The 20,682-nt window shown below is 45.1% G+C and overlaps 1 protein-coding gene across 1 annotated transcript in view; it reads left to right on the forward strand.

Moving 5' to 3' along the window:
- AUTS2 (autism susceptibility candidate 2) overlaps positions 1-20,682 on the forward strand; it is a gene marked incomplete at its 5' end in the record, with an annotated part of 1,396,921 nt that overhangs the window by 1,357,252 nt on the left and 18,987 nt on the right. Inside the window, 5 exons of the mRNA XM_006859845.1 lie at positions 8,275-8,746; positions 10,080-10,330; positions 11,361-11,581; positions 14,253-14,297; positions 17,783-17,878. Of these exons, the coding sequence (XP_006859907.1) occupies positions 8,275-8,746; positions 10,080-10,330; positions 11,361-11,581; positions 14,253-14,297; positions 17,783-17,878 (1,085 nt within the window). The remainder of the gene's footprint in view (positions 1-8,274; positions 8,747-10,079; positions 10,331-11,360; positions 11,582-14,252; positions 14,298-17,782; positions 17,879-20,682) is intronic.

Below are 20,682 nucleotides of genomic sequence, written 5' to 3' on the forward strand. Positions count from 1 at the left end.
TCTTGACTGCTACTTCCGTGAGTGTTGAAAGTTGATCCAAGAAGAATGAAGTCTTTTCTTGGTTGATAAGAATATTGTTTATTGGTCCAGTAGTGAGGATTTGTGTTTCCTTTACATTGAGATGTAATCTATACCAAAGGCTGTACTCTTTGATCTTCATCAGTAAATGTTTCAAGTCCTCTTCGCTTTCAGCAAGCAAGGTTGTGATATCTGCATATCGCAGGTTGTTAATGAGTCTTTATCCAATCCTGATGCCACGTTTTTCTTCATATAACCCAGCTTCTCGGATTAGCTCAGCATACAGGTTGAATAAGTATGGTGAAAGAATACAAACCCTGTTGCACACCTTTCTTAATTTTAAACCATTCTGTGTTCCCATGTTCTGTTCGAACAACTGCCTCTTGGTCCAGGTCCAGATTCCTCATGAGCATAATTAATGTTCCAGAATACTCATACTTCGCAATGTTGCCCATGGCTTGTCATGATCCACACAATCAAAAACCTTTGCTTAGTCAATACAGCACAGGTAAACATCTTTCTGATATCTTAGTTGCTCCTAGGAAACCCTAAACAGGGTCACTGTGGATCTGAATGAATATATATATTTTTAAGAGCTAGTGAGTCTGTTCTGACGCCCAGTGACCCTATTATACAAGATTTCCAAGGAGTGACTGATGAGTTTCAACCGCTGATCTTTCAGTTAGAAGTCCTGTGCTTTTCCTACAGCACTACACCAAGTCCTGTTGTGGCACTGTGGGGTAAACACTGGCCTGCGAACCACAAGGTTGGCAGTTCAAACCCACCAGATGCTCCTCAGAAAGTACATAGGATCACTATGAATCAGAAACAACTCAACAGCATGTAACAATAACAGCAATGCAGGGTAGGAAATGCGGTGGCTCTAGAATAGAATCACTGGACTGTGAACCACAGGGTCAATGACTTGAGCCCAGCAGCCTCTCCATGGGAAAAAGATGAGGTTTTCTGCTCCCACAAAAACGAACAGCCTCTGAAACCCTGTTCTGGGTCACTGTGAGTCGGAACCGACTCTGTGGTACTTAACAACAGCAACATACAATATATGGAGTCCTGGTGTGGCGCTGTGGACCACAAGGTCGGTTTGAACCACAAGTTTGGTGGCTCAAACTCATCAGCCTTTCCTTGGAAATCCTGTACAGGGGTCACTGTCAGTTGGAATAGACTCCACAGCACTTAACAATACAACAGAGTCCAAAATGGTCCGTTTCCCCTGCAGCCCTAGATAAGTTGTATCAAAACAAAACCGATTTTCAAAAATGTACCTTGAAAATTTTTTTGTTTTTAGAAAACTTACTATGTTTGCTAGTCAAGTCTATTGCAGTATGATTTACATGTAAATTTATCTCTTTTTTCCCCCTGTATACTGTGTAATTTTAATTTGCATTTCCTTTAGTATACCTTGAGGTGTTCTTTTTATAATCAGAAGAGAAATTTTAAAACTTCAAAATATAATGAAGAAAATTGTTACATAAGACTCGTCAATTTGCACTTTCTTCCTTCTTCAACCTCAGCAAATTTCATCCTTTGGAAAAATTTGAGTGCACAGAGCAATACAAAATGATCTCTGGGTTGTTATTGCTGTAGTTGTTTCAAATGTGATTTTGTTGACAATTTTGGAGGAGCCCAGTAAGACGAATTGATTATCAGAGGGAAGAAGGAAAGCTTAACTGGGAAGGTAGATTTACTGAATAATTGAAAGGCAGAGGAAGTGCATTAAGGATTAGACACAAAACTGTAGCCCCGCCTAATCTGGGCCTCCAGAGATTGATGTAAATGGGGACTCAAAACCCTGTCAGCCTTCAACATTCTTCTTGTTAGGTGCCATCGTGTTGGTACCAACTCATAGCGACCATGTGCACAACAGAACGAAACACTGCCTGACTGGCCGATCCTGGGCCAACCTCACAGTTGTCGCCACGCTTGAGCCCATTGATGCTGCCACTTGGCTAATCCATCTCGCTGGGGGTCCTTCCTCTTTTTGTCTGACCCTCCACCCTACCAAACATGATATCCTTCTCTAGGAACTGGTCCCTCCTTACAATATGTCTGAAGTATGAGAGATGAAGTTTGGCCACCGAGGAGCACTCTGGCTACACTTCTTCCAACATGGCAGCCCATGGCACTTTCAATATTCTCCTCCAACACCATAACTCAAAGGCATCAATTCTTCTACAGTCTTCCTTATTCACGGTCCAGCTTTTGCCTCCATTTGAGGTTATTGAAAATACCATGGCTCAACATTCTTAGCAACCTTCAAAGTTGTCACAGCCGCCTTTAGGCATTGCAATCCAAGAGCACTGATAAAACTTTCAGGATAGTTGAAGTGTAGTGTTCCAGCTGCATCTTGTAACTTTCCTAGCCCTTTCCACTGTAGGGCTTACTGAAATATGTAACCGAATCCCTGGTGTGGTGGTCGTGTGCCACGGAGGCAGTTCTGACTCATAGTCACCCTGTATAGGGTTTCCAAGGCTGTAAATCTTTACGGGAGCAGAAAGCCTCATCTAGTTTTGAACCTTTTACCTTGTAGTGTACAGCCTTATTTGAAAGCCACTAAGCTTACCAGGGCTCCTTCAGTTAGCCCTATCCTGTTTTGTTTAAGGATTTGGGATTTTTAAGGGCTAATCAGCCCACTGCTATCAAGTAGATTTCGACTCCTGTTGACTCCCCCTCCACCCCACCCACACACATAGGGCGGAGTAGTACTTACTGATCCATACAGTTACCGAGATTTGTAAATCTTTATGAATGCAAAGTGCTTTTTCTCTTTCTCCCATGGATTCATAGGGTCAGACTGTTAGCTTTTTACTTGGTAGACCAGCACGTCACCCACTGTGCCTCCTGGCCTCTTCTTTTAAAGGTCAGTATTAAGTAAACAAAAAGGAGCTCTGGTAGTGTAGTGGTTACGAATTGGGCTGTGAACCGCAAGGTCAGCAGTTCAAAACTACCAGCTGTTCTGCTCCTGTAAAGATTTACAGCCTCGGAAACCCTGTACAGGGTCGCTATGAGTCGGAACCAACTCCATGGCACATAACAACAACATTAAGTAAACAAAAGGAACCCTGGGTAACACAGTTAATAAATTGGCTGATAACCAAAAAGCTGGCAGACTGAATGCACACGGAGGAACCTCAGAAGGTATACTTTTGAAAGGTTGCTGCCATTGCTAATCCTCTGAAGCACAGGGGAGCACCGTGCATTGAAATCAACTCAATGGCGAGTGTAATTGAAGAAAAAGTACAGGACAGTGGTGGTCTTAACAATTGAAACTCAAGTTGTCTGATTTATTAAATAGCCAGAAATGTGCTCCAGCAACCAAATTCTGTCATTTCTGTGTGCCCTCTTCCCTCTCAAGTTGGAATGGGTTGGGTAAGACCCTTGTTAACGTCAGCATTTCCTGTTGTTGTTGTTAAGTGTCATCGAGTTGGTACCAACTAATAATGACCTTATGCACAGCAGAACGAAACACTGCCCGATCCTGGGCCAACCTCACTACTGTTGCCACACTTGATCATCGATGCTGCCACTTAGCCAGTCCATCTCACTGGGGGGGTCTTCCTCTTTTTCTCTGACCCTCCACCTTACCAAACATGATATCCTTCTCCAGCGACTGGACCCTCCTGACAATATATCCGAAGTATGAGAGACCAAGTTTGGCCGTCTTGGCCTCCAAGGAGCACTCTGGCTGCACTTCTTCCAACACAGATCTGTTGGTTCTTTTGGCAGTCCATGGCACTTTCTATATTCTCCAACACCATAATTCAAAAGCATCAATTCTTCTATGGTCTTCCTTATTCACTGTCCAGCTTTCACATGCATATGAGGTTATTGAAAATACCATGGCTTGGGTCAGGCATACCTTACTCCTTAAACTGACATCTTTATTCTTCAACACTTTAAAAAGTTCTTGTGCAGCAGATTTGCTTAATGCAATACGTCATTTGCTTTCTTCACTGCTGCTTCCGTGAGTGTTGATAGTTGATCCAAGAAGAATGAAGTCCTTGACACCTTCAATCTTTTCTCCATTGATAAGAATGTTGTTTATTGGTCCATTGGTGAGGATTTTTGTTTTCTTTACGTTGAAATGTAATCCATTACTGAAGGCTGTGCTCTTTGATCTTCATCAGTAAATATTTTAAGTCCTCTTCTCTTCCAGCAAGCAAGGTTGTATCATCTGCATATTGCAGGTTGTTAATGAGTCTTCCTCTAATCCTGATGCCGCTTTTTCTTCATGGAACCCAGCTTCTCGGATGATTTGTTCAGTATACAGGGTGAATAAGTAGGGTGAAAGAATATAACCTTGTCGCACACCTTTCTTAATTTTAAACCATTCAGTGTTCTCATGTTCTGTTCGAACAACTGCTTCTTGGTCTATTTCCTAAGAGGTTCTTAAAACCCCAACCCTGAGCTATAGAACTGGAATGTGCATTTCAGTGATATCTTCTGGTGATTTGTATTCACCTGAAAATTTGAGAAGTGCTATCCTACATGGTCTTCCAGATCCTGGCCTTATTTCAGAATTCTGTGCTTCTAGATTCTCTGTCATTAATCACAGACGGCTCCGTACAAACTTTCAGGAGTCTTAGAAGATGGTTCAGTCTTCTTTATCTCCTGACGATTGTCAGTCTTGGCACCACTCTTATTAAACAATTGGTGAAGTTTGGTTGGTAGTGTCCCATGGCCCAAAGTGAGAGGTTGGCCGTTGAAACCCCACCCCACCCAATACAGGGGGAAAAGACCTGATGATCTGCACCTGTATAGGTTGTGTTATTAAATGCCCTCGTGTCAATTCTGACTCGTAGCAACCCTGTAAAGGGTTTCCAATGAGCGGCTAGTGAGTTTGAACCAAAGACCTTGTGATTCAAACTGAATTGTCAGCTTTTGCCATAATAAAAAATCTGCCTAAAAAGATGCTTCGGAGAGCTCTGGATAGAAGTATGCATGAGAATGCTGTCGGCAAGCCTAGTGTGGCTTCACCAGAACCTTCTCTGATATTTTGGCCTAGCACAGTTGAGACGTGAAAAGACATAGGGCTGAATTCTCTCCACTCATGCAGTATAACCATTCCAGGCTTGAGATTGAACAAGTTCATGTCAGCCATAAATGTGCTGTATCTATAAACCGGGATTGGTTTTTCCTTTTGTGCATGGTAAAAGGATTGCTGTATATTGTACACTGTTGGCCCAAAAGAAAACATTAAAAGGAATGGATTGCTTGGGAAGGGCATTCAATCTTAGGATGGAAAATGATGAACAAATGTGAATACAGAGAAAGTGTGCATCAACAGAAATGAATACAGCCAGCCAGAGTACCACATACAGTTTTAATCCCCCCACACTTGATTCAGTTGAGATAGGAAGAGAAGGGTCAGACCTAAATAGATGAAAGATGGCTTCATTTCAGAGAAATTTGTAATCTCTCCTGTTGTTGTAAAAAAAAAAAAAAAAAGGAAAAAATCTTTGCAGCACAAACTTAAGTGCCGTCAAGTTGGTTCTGACTCACAGCAACCCTGTATAGTGTTTCCGAGGAGCAGCTGGTGGTTTTGAACAGCCAACCTTGTGATTTGCTGTCCAGCTTTTCCTACAGCACTGCATCAAAGTTACTTTTTGCCCCCAGATGCATGCAAAAATTGTTATTATATATGAACCATCAAGTCAGTTCTGACTCATTTCGACCCTCTATAGGGTTTCTGAGAAAAAACCAATAGGTTTGAACCACCATCTTGAGGTTAGCAGTCCATTGCTTATCTTGTGGGGTCATTCCTTTATACTGAATGCCACATTTGTGTTTGATGTTTTCTTTTGGAGACTTGTATGGAATTTTACTTGCGAGGAAGACAGATATCCCAGGGGCTAGTTGTGGCGGTTTTCACCTTCAAAGATAAGCAGTAAATCTCCGTGAAATTCCCACTGGAGCATCTATTTTCTATATTCAAAAAGTTTGTGGAAATAGCCCATTATATTTTCATTGCAATTTTCCATGATTTTTTTTTTTTTTTTAACCCTCTCCCCTGGTATTTCTAGAGAACTCTGGTAGCGTGGTAGTTACAAATCGGGCTGCTAATCTCATGGCTAGCAGTTCAAAACTACCAGCCATTCTGCAGGAGAAAGATGAGACTTTCTGCTCCTGTAAAGATTTACAGCCTCGGGAACCCTGTCCAGGGTCGCAGTGAGTCGGAACCGACTCCACAGCCTATAACAACAACAACAACAATCTGGTATTTCTTTCAAGGCTGTAGGGTTTTGTTGACTTCTTATCTTTCCAGACTTGGTCTCAACTGTCCAGCATCTTACCCGCAAGCTCTCAGTCTCTCGGGCTGATGGTGATCTACTGGTTCATATCCCAGAGCGAGGAGCCCCAGCTGTGGCATCTCACTGAGAATCTAAGTAAAAAGCAGTTGGAAGAAAAATCTGGCCGTCTGACCCCCGAACAATCACAGTTTAAGCAACACTATGGGATAGTTTTTGGCTGTCACCTGGGGTCACTCTGAGTGACTTCACAAGTTACCCACAGCAATGTTGTTCTTCCAGCCCCTTGAGCCATCAGCATGGGAAAGTCAGCAGCTGGTGCCAGTGCCTCACGCCTGAAGGACCACCCTCCTGACCACCTCCTCCGTATAACTCTCTCCTGTTCTCAACTTCCTTATGTTCTCTTGCCTGGTTCAGCATTGCTACTTTCCCCAGGAGGCAGGCAGGGACAAAGGGGTTGCCAACACCCCAAAACTGAGGTCCCAGCAGGACTTGGCTTGACTGTCGAACAACCCCTCTGGTGGTGGGTTCTCTGAGAGGTCAGGCAAGATTTGAAAAAAAAAAAAGTCCAAGTTGCCATTATGTCGATTCCAACTCATTGTGACCCAGTGTGTGTTAGGGTAGACCTATGATCCTTAGCGTTTTCAAAGACTGGTATGTTTGCTTTGGTTTGGGTGGGGAGGTTAGTAGAGTGCAAGGCATCTTTACTGAAGAGCCTTTATAAGGACTCAAACCACCAACTTCTCAGTAACAGAGCATGTGTGTTGGCCATTTACCTCAAAAGGAGCTAAAACAGCAGTGAGCCCTAGGCATGGCACTGTCTTCAGCATCTTGTTTACCCCTCAGGAGCGTAAGGAAGTATCAGAGATGCAGTGCTCAGATCCTTGAGGAAATCTAGAAGAGAAGACAGTGACTGAGGGAGGGCGTAGTGGACAGAGAACTCACTTTGTCACGAGTGGGTTTTCATCAGCAATCTCTAGAGGCACACAGTAGGTGTGATCTCCTACTCTGTAACTTAGTGGAATGTTTGGGCAAGGTAGTGGACACATGTGAGGAGAGTCAGGGAGCATTAGACCTCCTCTCCCCTCTCCCCCACCCCCCCCCCCCCCCCCCCCCGGAGGGTTAAGTAAGGACTTTACTCATCCAGGTGTGAGCCAAGTCCTTGGTAGTTCTCTGCTCTTTCATCCGCTGAACTATTCTGTTTCCAGCTAGACCTGTCCAACCCGAAAGACGGACAATGAAACGCATTGGTAGGCAAGGACGCTGAAAAGGCAGAGTGGTTTAAAGACATGTTTTTTACAAAGACAGAGCAAAGACCGTACCTTGTAACGCAAAACATGGCCCCGGAAAATCCCTTAAAACCTGTAGCCCAAATGGTTGATGGTAAATGCGGTGGGCATTCTTGTTGGCATTTTTCCTGTTGGGATTGCTGGGATCACTGGGTGTGATTGGAGTAGGCTGATGTTGGCCTGGACGTTCCTCACATGCCCAATAAAAACATACTTCTGTAAATGTCAGGTGTGTCTTAGCCATCGACACTGAGGTGGCTGGGGGGGTGCAAGCCAAGAAGCATTTATCTGTTGCTAAATAACACTGGTTTTGTTTCCTACTGAAAACACTTCCATTCATGTAGTCTGGAACTGTGTATTTGTTTTAAAAGGGGAAAATCAGTGTGTCGGCTTTTGGGTTTTAATTCTGTTCCATAGAAGACCCTCTAGATGAAGAAAACCTTCCCATGCAGACTGGCACAGAGGGGGCTGCTTTTCCAGTTGGCAGCCTCCACTGGGTGTTGGCTTTTCTCCCCCAGAGCATTCGTGGCTTGGGGTCCAGCGCCACCCCGCCTCGTGCCCCTGGCTACCACTGTCCCCATTCACCAGTGTGTGTGCGCCTGCGGTGTAAGGATGGCATGGATCACGTGTCGTCCACATGACCTCCTGCTCCTCGCAAACCTTCATCCCTTGTACATTTCTTTCCGTTCTCCCCCATGCAGATCCGGAGCTAGGCGTTGGCACGCTCCCTGAACATGACAGCCAAGATACAGGGCCGATTGTCCCCAAGATATCGGGTCTAGAGCGAAGTCAGGAGAAGAGCCAGGACTGTGGCAAAGAGCCCATCTTTGAGACTGTGGTGCTGAAAGACCCCTGCCCGCAGCTCCCGCAGCCACTGCCCGCACCGCCAGCGGAGCCTCAGCCCCGGCTTCCATCTCCGCGCCTAGACCTGGTGCAGCGCCCTGAGGCTCCCGCTCAGCCCCCACCTCCGAGCTCACAGCCACCACCAGCTCCCCCAGAGGTACAGCTGCAGCCCGCTCCCCAGCCTCAGGCTCAGCGTCCGGCCCGGCTCCAGACTCCCAGCCAGCTTCTCCACCAGAACCCGCCTCCTGCGCAGGCCCATCACTCATCTCAGACCCTCTCTCAACCGCTGTCCGCATACAACAGCAGTAGCTTAAGCCTCAACAGTTTAAGGTGAGCCACGTGTGCACAGTGCAGATGGGAATCCTGTGGACACTGTCCCACTTGGTCTCTGAGGCACAGTTGGGTTGAACTGGACATGGGCCTCTTAGGGGAAAACGTGGTCAAGAAGAATAAAAGATCTTTAGGACCTCCTGGAGTCCTGGTGTGGCGCTGTGGATTCATGCACGGGGCTGCAAAGTCAGTTTGAATCACAAGGTCAGTGGTTCAAGATCACCAGCTCCTCTTTGGAAACCTTATACAAGGGTCTCTACAAGTCAGAACTGACTCAAAGGCCTCCTGAGGGAGGGAGGTAGGAAGAAGAAGGCCTGAGGAGCTGGAGCTGGGACTTGAGGACACTGTGTGGGGGAACTCCCACCAGGGAGCAGGAATCCAAAGCCCAAATTGGGGGTCACCAAGTGTTGTCTTAGAAAGGAGGCTACTACCCTCCCAGAGCTGGAGGAAGGTTTGACAAAAATCAAAAATGACATCGCCCGAGAGGGGAAGGGTTTGGGGATATCTTCCCTGAGGTTGATGCTCTCCAAGAAGCAGCTAGACTGAGAGAAAGGGGGAGTCCACCCAGGGCGATGCCTCGCCTTGTCCAAAAGACCTCACCGAACTGCAGCGCAAAGGGAAAGAGACGGGGGGTTTCTAATGATGGCCACTCACAACGCCATGGGGATCCAGTCTGTTGTCACCTTCCTCAGGCAGCTGCTGGGCAGAGACTGGCTCTTTCTGGTTTTTGAAGGTACAGGGGTGCCTTGGGATTAGACCACCCTCTGCCCCTAAGTCACACCCAGGGCCTCTAGACCCTGAAGGTGACAGAAACGCAAACCCTGGGCTCCAGGGTGGTGTTGCCTCTTTGAAAGTGTGGCCGTCAGGGTGAACTGAGACCATTCTTCACTTTTCCTCTGGGTTAGTTTTGATTTTATACTTTATAGGAAACGTGGCCTGTGGAAGGTCAGGGGAGCTGGGGGCTCTAGGGCAGGGATGGGAATTCTAGGGAAGACTCGAGTCTTCTGCAGAATCCGCTGCCCCCACGTCCGTTAGCTCTGGATAGCAACTTCTGTTGTTGGGATAATATGAGGGGACTCAAAAGTTCATGGGAAAATCCTATTACCTTTAACTTCCATTTTTTCTCTCAGTGGTTGGAAGGCCCCTCATATTGTGCGAGGTGGTGACGCAGCGGTTAAAAGATTGCGCTTTGCAGAGATATCTCCTTGTGCAAATAGAAAGTGTTGAATGACTTTGGTGCTTGGAGATAAGATTTTCTTTTTCTTTTTCTTTTTTTAAAAGCAAATCTCTATAAATGGCTTATGTTTTCTTTCTCTTGTTTTTATTCCAACAGCAGTAGCAGAAGCAGCACTCCAGCGAAGTCTCAACCCGCTCCTCACATCTCCCACCATCCCTCCGCCTCCCCATTCCCCCTCTCTCTGCCCAACCACAGCCCCCTGCACAGCTTCACCCCCACCCTCCAGCCCCCCGCGCACTCCCATCACCCCAATATGTTTGCCCCTCCCACGGCTCTGCCTCCACCACCACCGCTGACATCGGGGGGTCTGCAAGTACCCGGACATCCAGCCGGGAGCACTTATTCAGGTAAGTTGTCCACACTCCCAGGAAAACTTGCGCTTTACCATACTGGCCGTCTTGTTTGCCTTGTTGATGGACAAGAGCCCTGATGTACCCCAGTGGCTTTGTCTTATATACGAAGGGCTTCCAAAAAGTTTGTGGAAAAACTTCATTCTCTTTTCATTCCAATCTTTCCACCAACTTTTTCAAGTCTCGCTCATACTTAGTTTTCTAATTTATTTATTATATTTGTTTCTGTCATTTGCCTCAAATCTGTTATGGTCTGAGGTTCGGCACAAATGCTTACCCAGTATACCGGGGCACCTTGGACACTGCCCAGGTAAAAGCCTGAAGCTTTTCCCATGAAGCTTACTCACTGGGCCTGGCTTAAAGGGCGAGGATTCTTCGGTTCATATTAATTGAACAGGGCCTACTTGCGGTTAGAGGCAAACACATTTAAGAGGGGGCTTGGGCAAATCCCACTGTCTTCACCCCATTTGGTCATGGACTCTTTGAAGCCCCTTTGTAGATCCCAGAGTTTCAGAGACATTCTGGTTGTTAAGAATTTGGTACTTTTTTCCTTAACCTGTACAAGTCACACCAGGTGTTGCAGCGATGACACTTCAAAAGGCCACAAGAGCCCGTGGTTACAGCTAACTCTGGTTGTCAGCTAGTCAGTGTTCATCAGGCAGAGTGTTAGTAATTCCGTGGCCCTCGCAACTGACCCATAAGTTAGCCAGCGCTATTAGGCCCATTCTGCCGATGAGAAGACAGAGCCACAATTCGGGGAGTTTCCCAACCCATGGACAGCTCTCTCAGCTGCCGGAACAGAGGTAACAGTTGGCCTCTAGCTGCTTGGCTTGGATTTCTGTCACATCTCCACACTGAGGGGCTAGAGAGAGAGCTGGACAATCGGGCTGTGACCATCTGCCTCATTAGCTGCCCCCCTCAGATCTGATGGCCTAGTGTACCCCCAAACCCCTTCCCTAGGCAGGCCCTTGGGCCCTAAAGGACCTGTAGAAAAAGAATGCCTCATCTCCCATTACTTCTTTTCCAGAGCAAGACATCTTGCGACAAGAGCTGAACACCCGTTTTTTGGCCTCTCAGAGTGCTGACCGTGGGGCCTCGCTGGGCCCTCCGCCCTACCTGCGGACTGAGTTCCACCAGCACCAACACCAACACCAGCACACGCACCAGCACACGCACCAGCACACCTTCACACCGTTCCCTCACGCCATCCCGCCCACTGCCATCATGCCAACGCCAGCACCTCCCATGGTGCGTACCCCAGGCAGAAATGTGAGGATAAGTAGAGCATATAACTCGTTTCCTGCAGCATGGTGGGTGTGGGGGCCACAGGAGATGGAGGGAGTGTGAAAGCCTATTAGAGGGGAGGGACTCTGTGTCCTTGACCATCTTCACTGGTGAACAGGGAGAACAGACGTAGGCGAGTTTTCCTGGACGGTTGATCTCCTTCCATGGGTGGATTATATTCCAGATGTCCTCTAACCTGTCGTATCCAGCATTAGTACTTAACTTCCTGAGGACTCATTTTCTTTTCTTGAGCACGTTGGGGAATTGCAGCTTTATGTAGAAGTGCATCGTGCTCTGCACTAAGTGCTAGGGGTCGGGAAGAGAGATGGAAGTGGGGAAGAAGATCATTCAGAACACTTGGGGTAACGCCTACTGTCAGACGGTTGTCTTAGACTGACTTTGGTGGGGGTGTTGTGTTTCTTGCATTTCCTAATTCAGTTCCCTAATCTGGGAGGGGGGGGTTCTGTCAGCAAGAGGTCCCTAATGGGACAGAGCTTCGGCCTGTGGGATTTCGGGTGGCCACATGGTTTCAGTCCTTATGGGGGACTTGCACAGACTGCAAGCAGCAGCTGGGATTTTGTTTTTCCTTTCTTTTTTGTAATTAGAGACTATAATGAATAATGCTACACTGTTGTTGTTAATTTGCCATTGAGTTGGTTGCAACTCACGATAGCCCTTTGTGGGGTTTCCAAGGAACCACTAGTGAGCTTGAACTGCTGACCTTACAGTTCAAACTGACTTGGCAGTCCAGAGCGTTAACCCACCAGGACTGAAATGCCACATTTGTTGTTGTTGTTGTTAAGTGGCATTGAGTCAGTTCTGACCCATAGCGACCCTGTATAGAGTTTTCAAGGAACGGCTGGCGAGCTTGAACCACCGACCTTCAGGTTCAAACCGACTTCACAGCCCAGTGCATTAACCCACAGCGCCACATTAGAACACTTTATTTTATTTTTAAATAGAGCACAGTCTCTGACAGTATTACAGTGTTTTACTTTTTTAAAAGAATATTTAAGGGAAATAGTTGATTTTTTTTATAGCTGTTCATGTAGGTGTTCTGAGAAAAGATTGGAATGCCCCCTGGTTTTAAAGAGATGTTGAGCCCTTTCTCCCATCCCCACCCCCAATTTTATCCAACTTAATTTTTTAAAAATACACTTTTAAATTGTGTTTAGAAACAACTTAGAGATGACACCTTGTGTCACACCCCCCGCCCCCAAACAATTGTCCCATGGCAAATTCTTTGTCTTCTTTCTGGATGAACTTCTGAATAGTTGTCTTTTTAAGGGCCTCCCCGTGTGTTGAAGAGAGTTTTATATTCTGACATAAGCTAAATATTTCACAGTCAAAATTTACCAGTCGATTAAATCTAATTTAGGATAGTTACAGCATTGTTGTTGTTGTTAAGTGCCGTTGAGTAGGTTCTGACTCACAATGACCCTGTATAGGGTTTCTGAGGAGCAGCTGGTGGGTTTGAACCTCTGACCATATGGTTGCAACCAACCTTACGGTCCAGTGCTTATCCTACAGTGTCAGTTCAGCGTTGTTGTTGTTGTTAAGTGCCGTCGAGTCGATTCCAACCCATAATGACTCTGTATAGGGATTCCAAGGAACAGCTGGTGAATTTGAACTACTGACCTTAAGGTTCAAACCAACTTTATAGTCCAGTGCATTGGCCCACAGCGCCACACCAGGACTCCAGTTACAACATTGATGTTGTTGTTGTTATGTGCCATGGAGTTCGTTCCGACTCACAGCAATCCTGTACAGGGTTTCCGAGGCTGCAAATCATTACGGGAGCAGAAAGCCTCATCTTTCTCCCGTGGAACAGCTGGTAGTTTCGAACTGCTGACCTTGAGGTTGGCAGCCCAATTGGTAAACTGTGCGCTACCAGAGCTCCTTAGTTACAACATTAGAAGGAACAAAATTATTTAGAGAAAACAATAGTTAATATTTTTCTGATCAAAAGGAAAATTTTACGATTGACCAAACTGCTTTGTTACACTTGTAGAAAACAGCTAATTATACAGTTCTTCAGCCAAAGCAATGAAGGGGAATTCTCCGGATAAACCAGACCAAATATTTGCGTCTCTCTGGTTTATGTGGATAATCTGTTCTTTTCTCCAATTTAGTTGCTTAGTGTCTAACCCACCTAACCCAAGCTGCTGCCACTGAATCAGTTTGACTCGCAACAACCCTATAGAACAGAGAAGAGATCTCCTTAGGGTTCTCGAGACTGTAAATCTTCACGGGAAGCAGCCAGCCTCATCTATCTCCCATGGAGCAGCTGGTGGATTCAAACCACTGTGACCTGTGCAGTTACCAACCCAACGCTTAGCCCACTGCGCCACCAGGGCTCCTTTGTTTAGGTATAGCTCAGCCTGTAATTACTGAAGAGAGGCCTAAGAGTGTGGCCAGGACTGAAGCGTGCTGGGGGGTTTTTTACTTGTTTTTTTTCTGCTGCTGTTGGTTTTTTGAGAGACTGATGGAATAGCATCCTGTCCAGTGAGGTGGTTGATTCTGATGACAACTGAACCACAGAGGGGGGACGTGTGTAGGGGGTGCCTCCTCTGAATCAGAGAACAGAAATGCAGACTCTTTAAGTAACTAGCTTTTTGCTTTGATCCCTTTACAGTTTGACAAATACCCTACAAAAGTTGACCCCTTCTACCGGCACAGTGTGAGTTGTGTTACCTTCCTGCCATTTGACTTCCTGCTGTTTCATTACCGTCCGTGCTCTTGCTACAAATCAGTACATGACCAGTACATGACTTCCTCCTCATCTTTGCAACATTCCTCATTCTCCCTGTCACTCTGGATGCTTGCTTTTGTGGCGTTTTTGCTTTTTGGGTAAAGATGCAGTATCAGCTTCTGAATCAAAAGTTTCTAAGTCTGCCCAAGTAAGCAAAGTTGGGGTGCACTGAAGTCAGGCAATCTGCAAAGCAGAGTGTCTGCAGTTGATCTAAATGTTTCAGGAGAACCTGCGATTGCAGGCTGGCAGTCATCAGTCAAAATGCCATTCGGCCAAAAGTCTTAGAATTTAACTGCAATGATTACCTCTAGATAGAAAAACCCTACTTTCTTTGACTCATATTTTATGTCTTTTAGACTAAATGTAGAACCGTTTTCCACATGGCTTTTCCCTGGGGTCATTCTCTTGAGCTTTTTATAATTGGAAGGAAAAATACTACTTAAATTTCAAAAGTCTTAAAAATTGAATGACATTTTCCTCATTTAAAACTCATTCTTCATTTTTTAAATGTGATTTTATGCCATTTAAAAAGTATGTACTTTGCCTTATTTTAGGCAGTTTTAAGAGTACAGTGTCTTGGAATTGAAATTGCTGCCAATTGTTTTATAGTTTGTGTCCCTATAAAACAAGAACTTCCTGTATACAAATTCCTTAAACATCTGACCATGGTGTTTTGATGATGGGGTGAATACTGCATCCTTTTTCCCTGCAATTTTCCAAGTTTCTTTGCTCAGTGGTTCATTTATTGTGTTTTTCAGTGAAACCAGGGAAAAGGAAGACGAATGATTGTTGATTGTTCGTAGCCATACCAATGCACGCACTCCCGTTCCGATTTTTAGTGTAATTTGGGTCCAAGTGCCACTTAATAGGTCAGTAGGACCTGTGAATTCACTTATTCTTCGAACCAGATAATTAGAAACCGTTAGTCCTGAGAGTAGCTGAGAAGTCAAGACTTAAACAGAATATTGGAAATCAATTTGGAATTGTTCACTCCAGAGGCATTCTGAAATAGCTTTCGGAAGACTTCTTCGGAAACGAGTTAGAAAAGTGTATTTCAGCAACCTCACGTTCCCCATGTGTCCCAGCCCCATTTGGCTCTGGACTGTGATATAAAAACAGCATTTTGTAAAGGGACACACAGTCCAGCCGAATTACGGGTTCCCTCTGGGAATTCTGTCCTGTGAATGGTGCTCCTCTCCGTATCCCTCGGGTGTCTGTCCTTTGTCACTGCCTTGCTGGCACACGTTAATGTCCAGCTAACAAAATAATTCCAGGAGAGAGTTTTAACACAGCCAGCAGGTAGACTCCCTGGGACCAGAGGCTCGGCATTCTTAGTTTTATATTAAAATCAGGTTTTTCATCACGAGGCAAAACAGCCCGTAACAAAACAAAGCAAAAGGAAACTGGTCAAAACGTCCGATATATATGTGTGGGGGTGTGGTGTTTTTTTTTTTTTTCCTCTCCTTAAAACTGGGAAGAAAGATATCCACCTAGAGGCTGAGTAATAGGAATTGGACTTAACTTTAGTTTTCCGTTTGGTGTGGTGTGTATTTAATTACTGTGCCTCATACAATGTACTCTGTTTCCTTTATTAGTTATATTGTTGTTGTTACGTGTCTTCTAGTCAGTTTCAACTCATAGTGACCCTGTGTAGGGTTTCCAAGGAGCGGCTGGTTCGAAACCAACCTTGTCCCTTGTGGTTCAAACTGCCCTTGCTTGCTTTATCCCACAGCACCACACCAGGACTCCCATTATTAGTTATGGTGCATAATCTATGAAGAACTTAGTCCTCTTGCTTTGGGGATTAGGACGTTATAAGAGGAATTGAGATGCAGTGCACTCGAGTATCTGAAACACAATTTCAGACTTAAAAGTAGTTTTAAATGAGGACACTTGATTTGCAATCGCTGTTGAAGTGGATTTAGTTCAGTATCAATTAGTCTGGAAAACATTGATGCATCATTGTTGTTGTTGTTAAGTGCCATCGAGTCGGGTCCGACCCATAGCGACCCTGTACAGGGTTTCCGAGGGTGTAAATCTTTACGGGAGTAGAAAGCCTCATCTTTCTCCCGCGGAGCGGCTGGTAGTTTCGAACCGCTGACCTTAAGGTTCGCAGCCCGATTCGTAACCACTACGCTACCAGAGATGCATCATTGGAGGGGAGCAAAAAGAAATACAGACGCACAGAAGACAAAGAGGCCGTGCTGTGGACGCACACAGGACTCCAAGATGTGTCTGTTTGAGCCATTGTCCGAAATGGAGTATTAAGGAAAGCTTCCGCTACGATTTTTGTAAGGATGATTGTACTGCCTACCCATCTGGATGGTGGTTTGATCAAAGTAGTTGGAACCAGAGTAGTGAAATTTCAGGAATACTACCAAGTTTTTAGAAGGAGGAGGGAAAGATTTGTTTTCATTGTGTATTTCTTTTCTCCACTGTGTCTTTTATAAGCTGTTGATTTCAAGAAACTTATCAAATCTGAAGCATTCTTTCTCTGCCATTCACTGGTTAGTAGAGTGACCTGCCAGGGGTCTGGCTGGGATAACCTCCCAGGACCTGTAAATGAGACACAGAAAGGCCCAGGAGGATCTGTGTTCATGGGGCAGTGCGTTGAGGGCCCAGAAATACTGGGGATCAGAGCAAGCATAACTTGCAAGGAGATAGCATTCTCCCAGACTTGGATTTTTTTCTTCTTCTACTGCAACACAGCTTAAAGCAAAAACAAAACAAAAATGAGTATCTTGATTTTTTTTTTTTTTAAAGAATCTACTAAGCCCTGTATTTCACTCTTCTACAACTGTCTGATACCACTTGAGATGAGAGAATTAAATTTTCCTCTGAATCTGCCACTTCTAGGATAACCTAATGAAGCACGGATTGTGAATATCTTCTCATTTCCTCCACAAACTATTAAAAATCTAAAAGTACTAATTGAGTTTTAATGGTATCAAATCCTGGAACTCATAAGGATTTCTTTTGCGTGCCCCCACCCCCACCACCTCCTTTTTTCCCCCCATTCTCTCTCTCTCTCTCTCTTTTTCTAATTAACTTGTAATTTTCTTCCTGGGCATCTTCCTGGGCTTAGCACTCCTGTTTTTGATATGCATTAAAATCTCAGCACATTTAGGCCTTCTATCCAATTTAACAATTAATAATTAGGAAGGCTCCCATTCTACTGATGTTCTCATCTGGGACGCCATTTGTTGCCTGATTGATTCTGAACTACTTTTAACTTTGTCAGTTAAACATTCGTGGCACATCTGTGTGATCATTTCATCCTGGCTGCTCTGAATAATAGCCTCAATGAGATTACTTGGCTTGCTGATGTGGATGTCTTTGGATGGGAAGGGAATTACAAAAGTATCATTTGCCTCCTACTAAAATCTGTTTTCCCCTTTCTGCCTCGACCACAGCTCTTCCATTCCTACCCTCCTGCAGTATCTGGCATTCCTCCCATGATTCCACCCACTGGTCCCTTTGGTTCACTACAAGGAGCATTCCAGCCGAAGGTAAGAACCCTCACAGGGAAAACATGTAGTGGGCTTGCTAGTAAACACCCACGCAGCATCACGCACAGACAGGCAGGCTTTGCATACACGACCGTCCGCCTAGCGACAAAGTCTTTAAGACCCAAGCTAATGGAGAGGCTTATTCTAGTCCATGGTATGCCAAAAAAAAACCTCAACCAACATTCAGTATTCATATGTGGATATCCATGTAATTTCAAGTTGATCAAGGATAGCCCTGTGCTGGTTCAAGTTTGTGGAATATATGTTCTTCCCCCCAACCCCACCCCAACTGCCTACCCCCCACCCCCCCACAAATCCTGAGACGCTTCCAGTCAGGAATTTTAGGAAATGACAGGCATATGTGTACCATTAGAGGCAAATGAGGCGGCTTCAGGGCACTCATGGAAACATGGAATTGAAAGAAAATGGAATTTTTCTATCACTTTTTTGAAGCTCCCTTTGACAAAAATTGCAAGAAAATCTCCAAACTTCAATTGTACCCTTTTAGTTGTGTCAGGGGAAGACCCTTTCTTAGTACCTTTCTTCAGACTCTACTGCTTGCTCCATCTCTTACCCCACCCCCACCCCCATCACACTCGCCAAAACCAAAACCTTGGTCATCAAGTACTAACACCCGTGGTGCGAAGGTCATCTCTTCCCACTCTTCTAAGAGTGAAGTTACTTACTAATTGGAGATAAAGGTTTGGGCTGGATTTGTGTCTGCATATCAGTGTTGGGTAATGCTCGGAACACTCGACCTGTGTATGACTGTAAATCTAGTAGTGATCTTGTCTTGCTTTTATACTGAAAAACTGAAACTTCTCATGGTATTAGGTCTACAAAAGAAATGCGTAGTTGAGGGGGACTGCTTGCCTTCCATGTGGGAGACCCCAGTTCAGTTCCTCACCAGGGCTGCTTCTATGTGTTCACTGCCTGTCTGCCATCAAGTAGAAGCTTGTGTGTTGCTAAGATGATGAACACGTTTCAGAGGAGCTACCAGGTTAAGACTGGTTGATGACGAAGAAAGGTCTGGCAATCTCCTTCCCGGAAAACCCCAGTGAAAACTCTGCTGAATCAAAATCTCGGCACCATGAATGGTGGCCAAGTTGAAGGCAGCTCATCAACAGCATCCTTTTTTCATTCTCTGAGTTTTAAAGTAGGAAACTACATTGTGTATGATTTGGATTGCTCTCCGACCTCCCTGCAATCTCATTTTTCAGACCCATCTGCTAGGATGAGCACATAGTGCATTTCCAAAAACCAGGAACAGGAAAAGACGCTAAAAGGCATTAGGGTGCAGTGAGATGGCTAAGCCTTCGGAATCACAGTTAACCTGCCTGGAATCAGAAGGCCAAGCCTTATATGCAAGGCTCTATAGATAAACGGGACTTCTTACTACCTCCTGCCTTGGGATGGCATGATGGCGATTTTTTAAAACTCCTTCCCCCAACCTGCTCTTCATGACTCCCTCAGACCCTTCTAGGTTGCCCCAAACCTCTCTAGTGCCTCCCCAAACAGACTGCTAGGTCATTTAATAAATTAGACCATTTCCCTCATTCACAATTATCCAATCACACAGAAAACTACATCTGGGCAAGAAAGTGTCTCTCTTGGTGTAGAAATAGACCTTTCTAGGCCACCTTCCTGATTGAATATGTAGATTGCAGTTCATTAGTGGAGTTCTTCATATGTATGCAAATCAGGCTGTTAACAACTCTGGCTTAATTGTTAGTTGCACTGCAGCTGAGGGCCGTTCTTTTCCATTCTTTTTTTCCTCTTTCCAGGCAAGCTCAGTGTCTAAACTGGAGCCCTCTCTCCACATGACTTCACTTCCTGGTGTTGGGGAATCGGTACAAGGGGTGATTTATTAAACAAGATATCTGCTTGTGGTTTTCTAAATCTTGCCCCCACTAATAAAAACAAGAGTCTCTGAGCCTAAAGTCTAGGCATTGTTCTTTTCTTTTCGTTCCCCCATGGCCTTCCCTTCCCTTGTTCATTCAAAAGCCTCCAGATAAGGTTAATATTATTAGTGATATTTAAGAACGGTGGTGGGAATAGGAACAATTTACTCAGGATGAAACCGAATTGCCTGAAATCATTTAATAGCAGATCTGTGTGGTCCCTAAATTAGGTTCTCTTGTCCCATTTCCACCACTGCTAATGAGTAATTACCGAGTGTAATTCCTTGTTATTGTCTGCCAGTTAAAATTTAGAATGTGAGCTTAATGTTTGCAAAAGACTTTCGGTTACCCTGATGAGAAGCACCTGATACTGCAAATTATAATAATGTTCACTTAAGCATTTCTTGGAAGGTTTGGTGATAAAGCAAAAGGAGAAGAAATTACAATCAATCTTGTCAGTCAGTTAAGTTGGATAACAAAGGAGCATTTCAGGGTCAGTGTTGGCATATGTTGCTCCGCTTTGTGTTCCTTCTCTTTTTGATGCAGTGAAACGTGATAGGCTCAGGCTATCTAACTTGACATACCGTTGTTAGGGTTGTACTCTCTGCTCCGTGTGGCTTGCGAAAGGAGACCGGAGGTCATCATAAAAATGAATCTCAACTCTTGGGATGGATTCCAGAATGCAACAAACACACACAAGATCCGAGTCTGGCTTCCATAATTCAGAGTCAGTCTCTTGCTTGCAAGTCTCGTGTGATGTGGTTCCTAAGCCCTGGTGTCTCCTTTCCTTGCAGACATCCAATCCTATCGATGTGGCCGCTCGACCTGGGACGGTCCCACATACTCTGCTGCAAAAGGACCCGCGGGTATGTGCAAAATCAGGCCTGCTCTCAGGTAATGCCA

This window comes from Chrysochloris asiatica, unplaced genomic scaffold (assembly GCF_000296735.1).
Source record: "Chrysochloris asiatica unplaced genomic scaffold, ChrAsi1.0 scaffold00034, whole genome shotgun sequence".
Lineage (NCBI taxonomy): Eukaryota > Metazoa > Chordata > Mammalia > Afrosoricida > Chrysochloridae > Chrysochloris > Chrysochloris asiatica.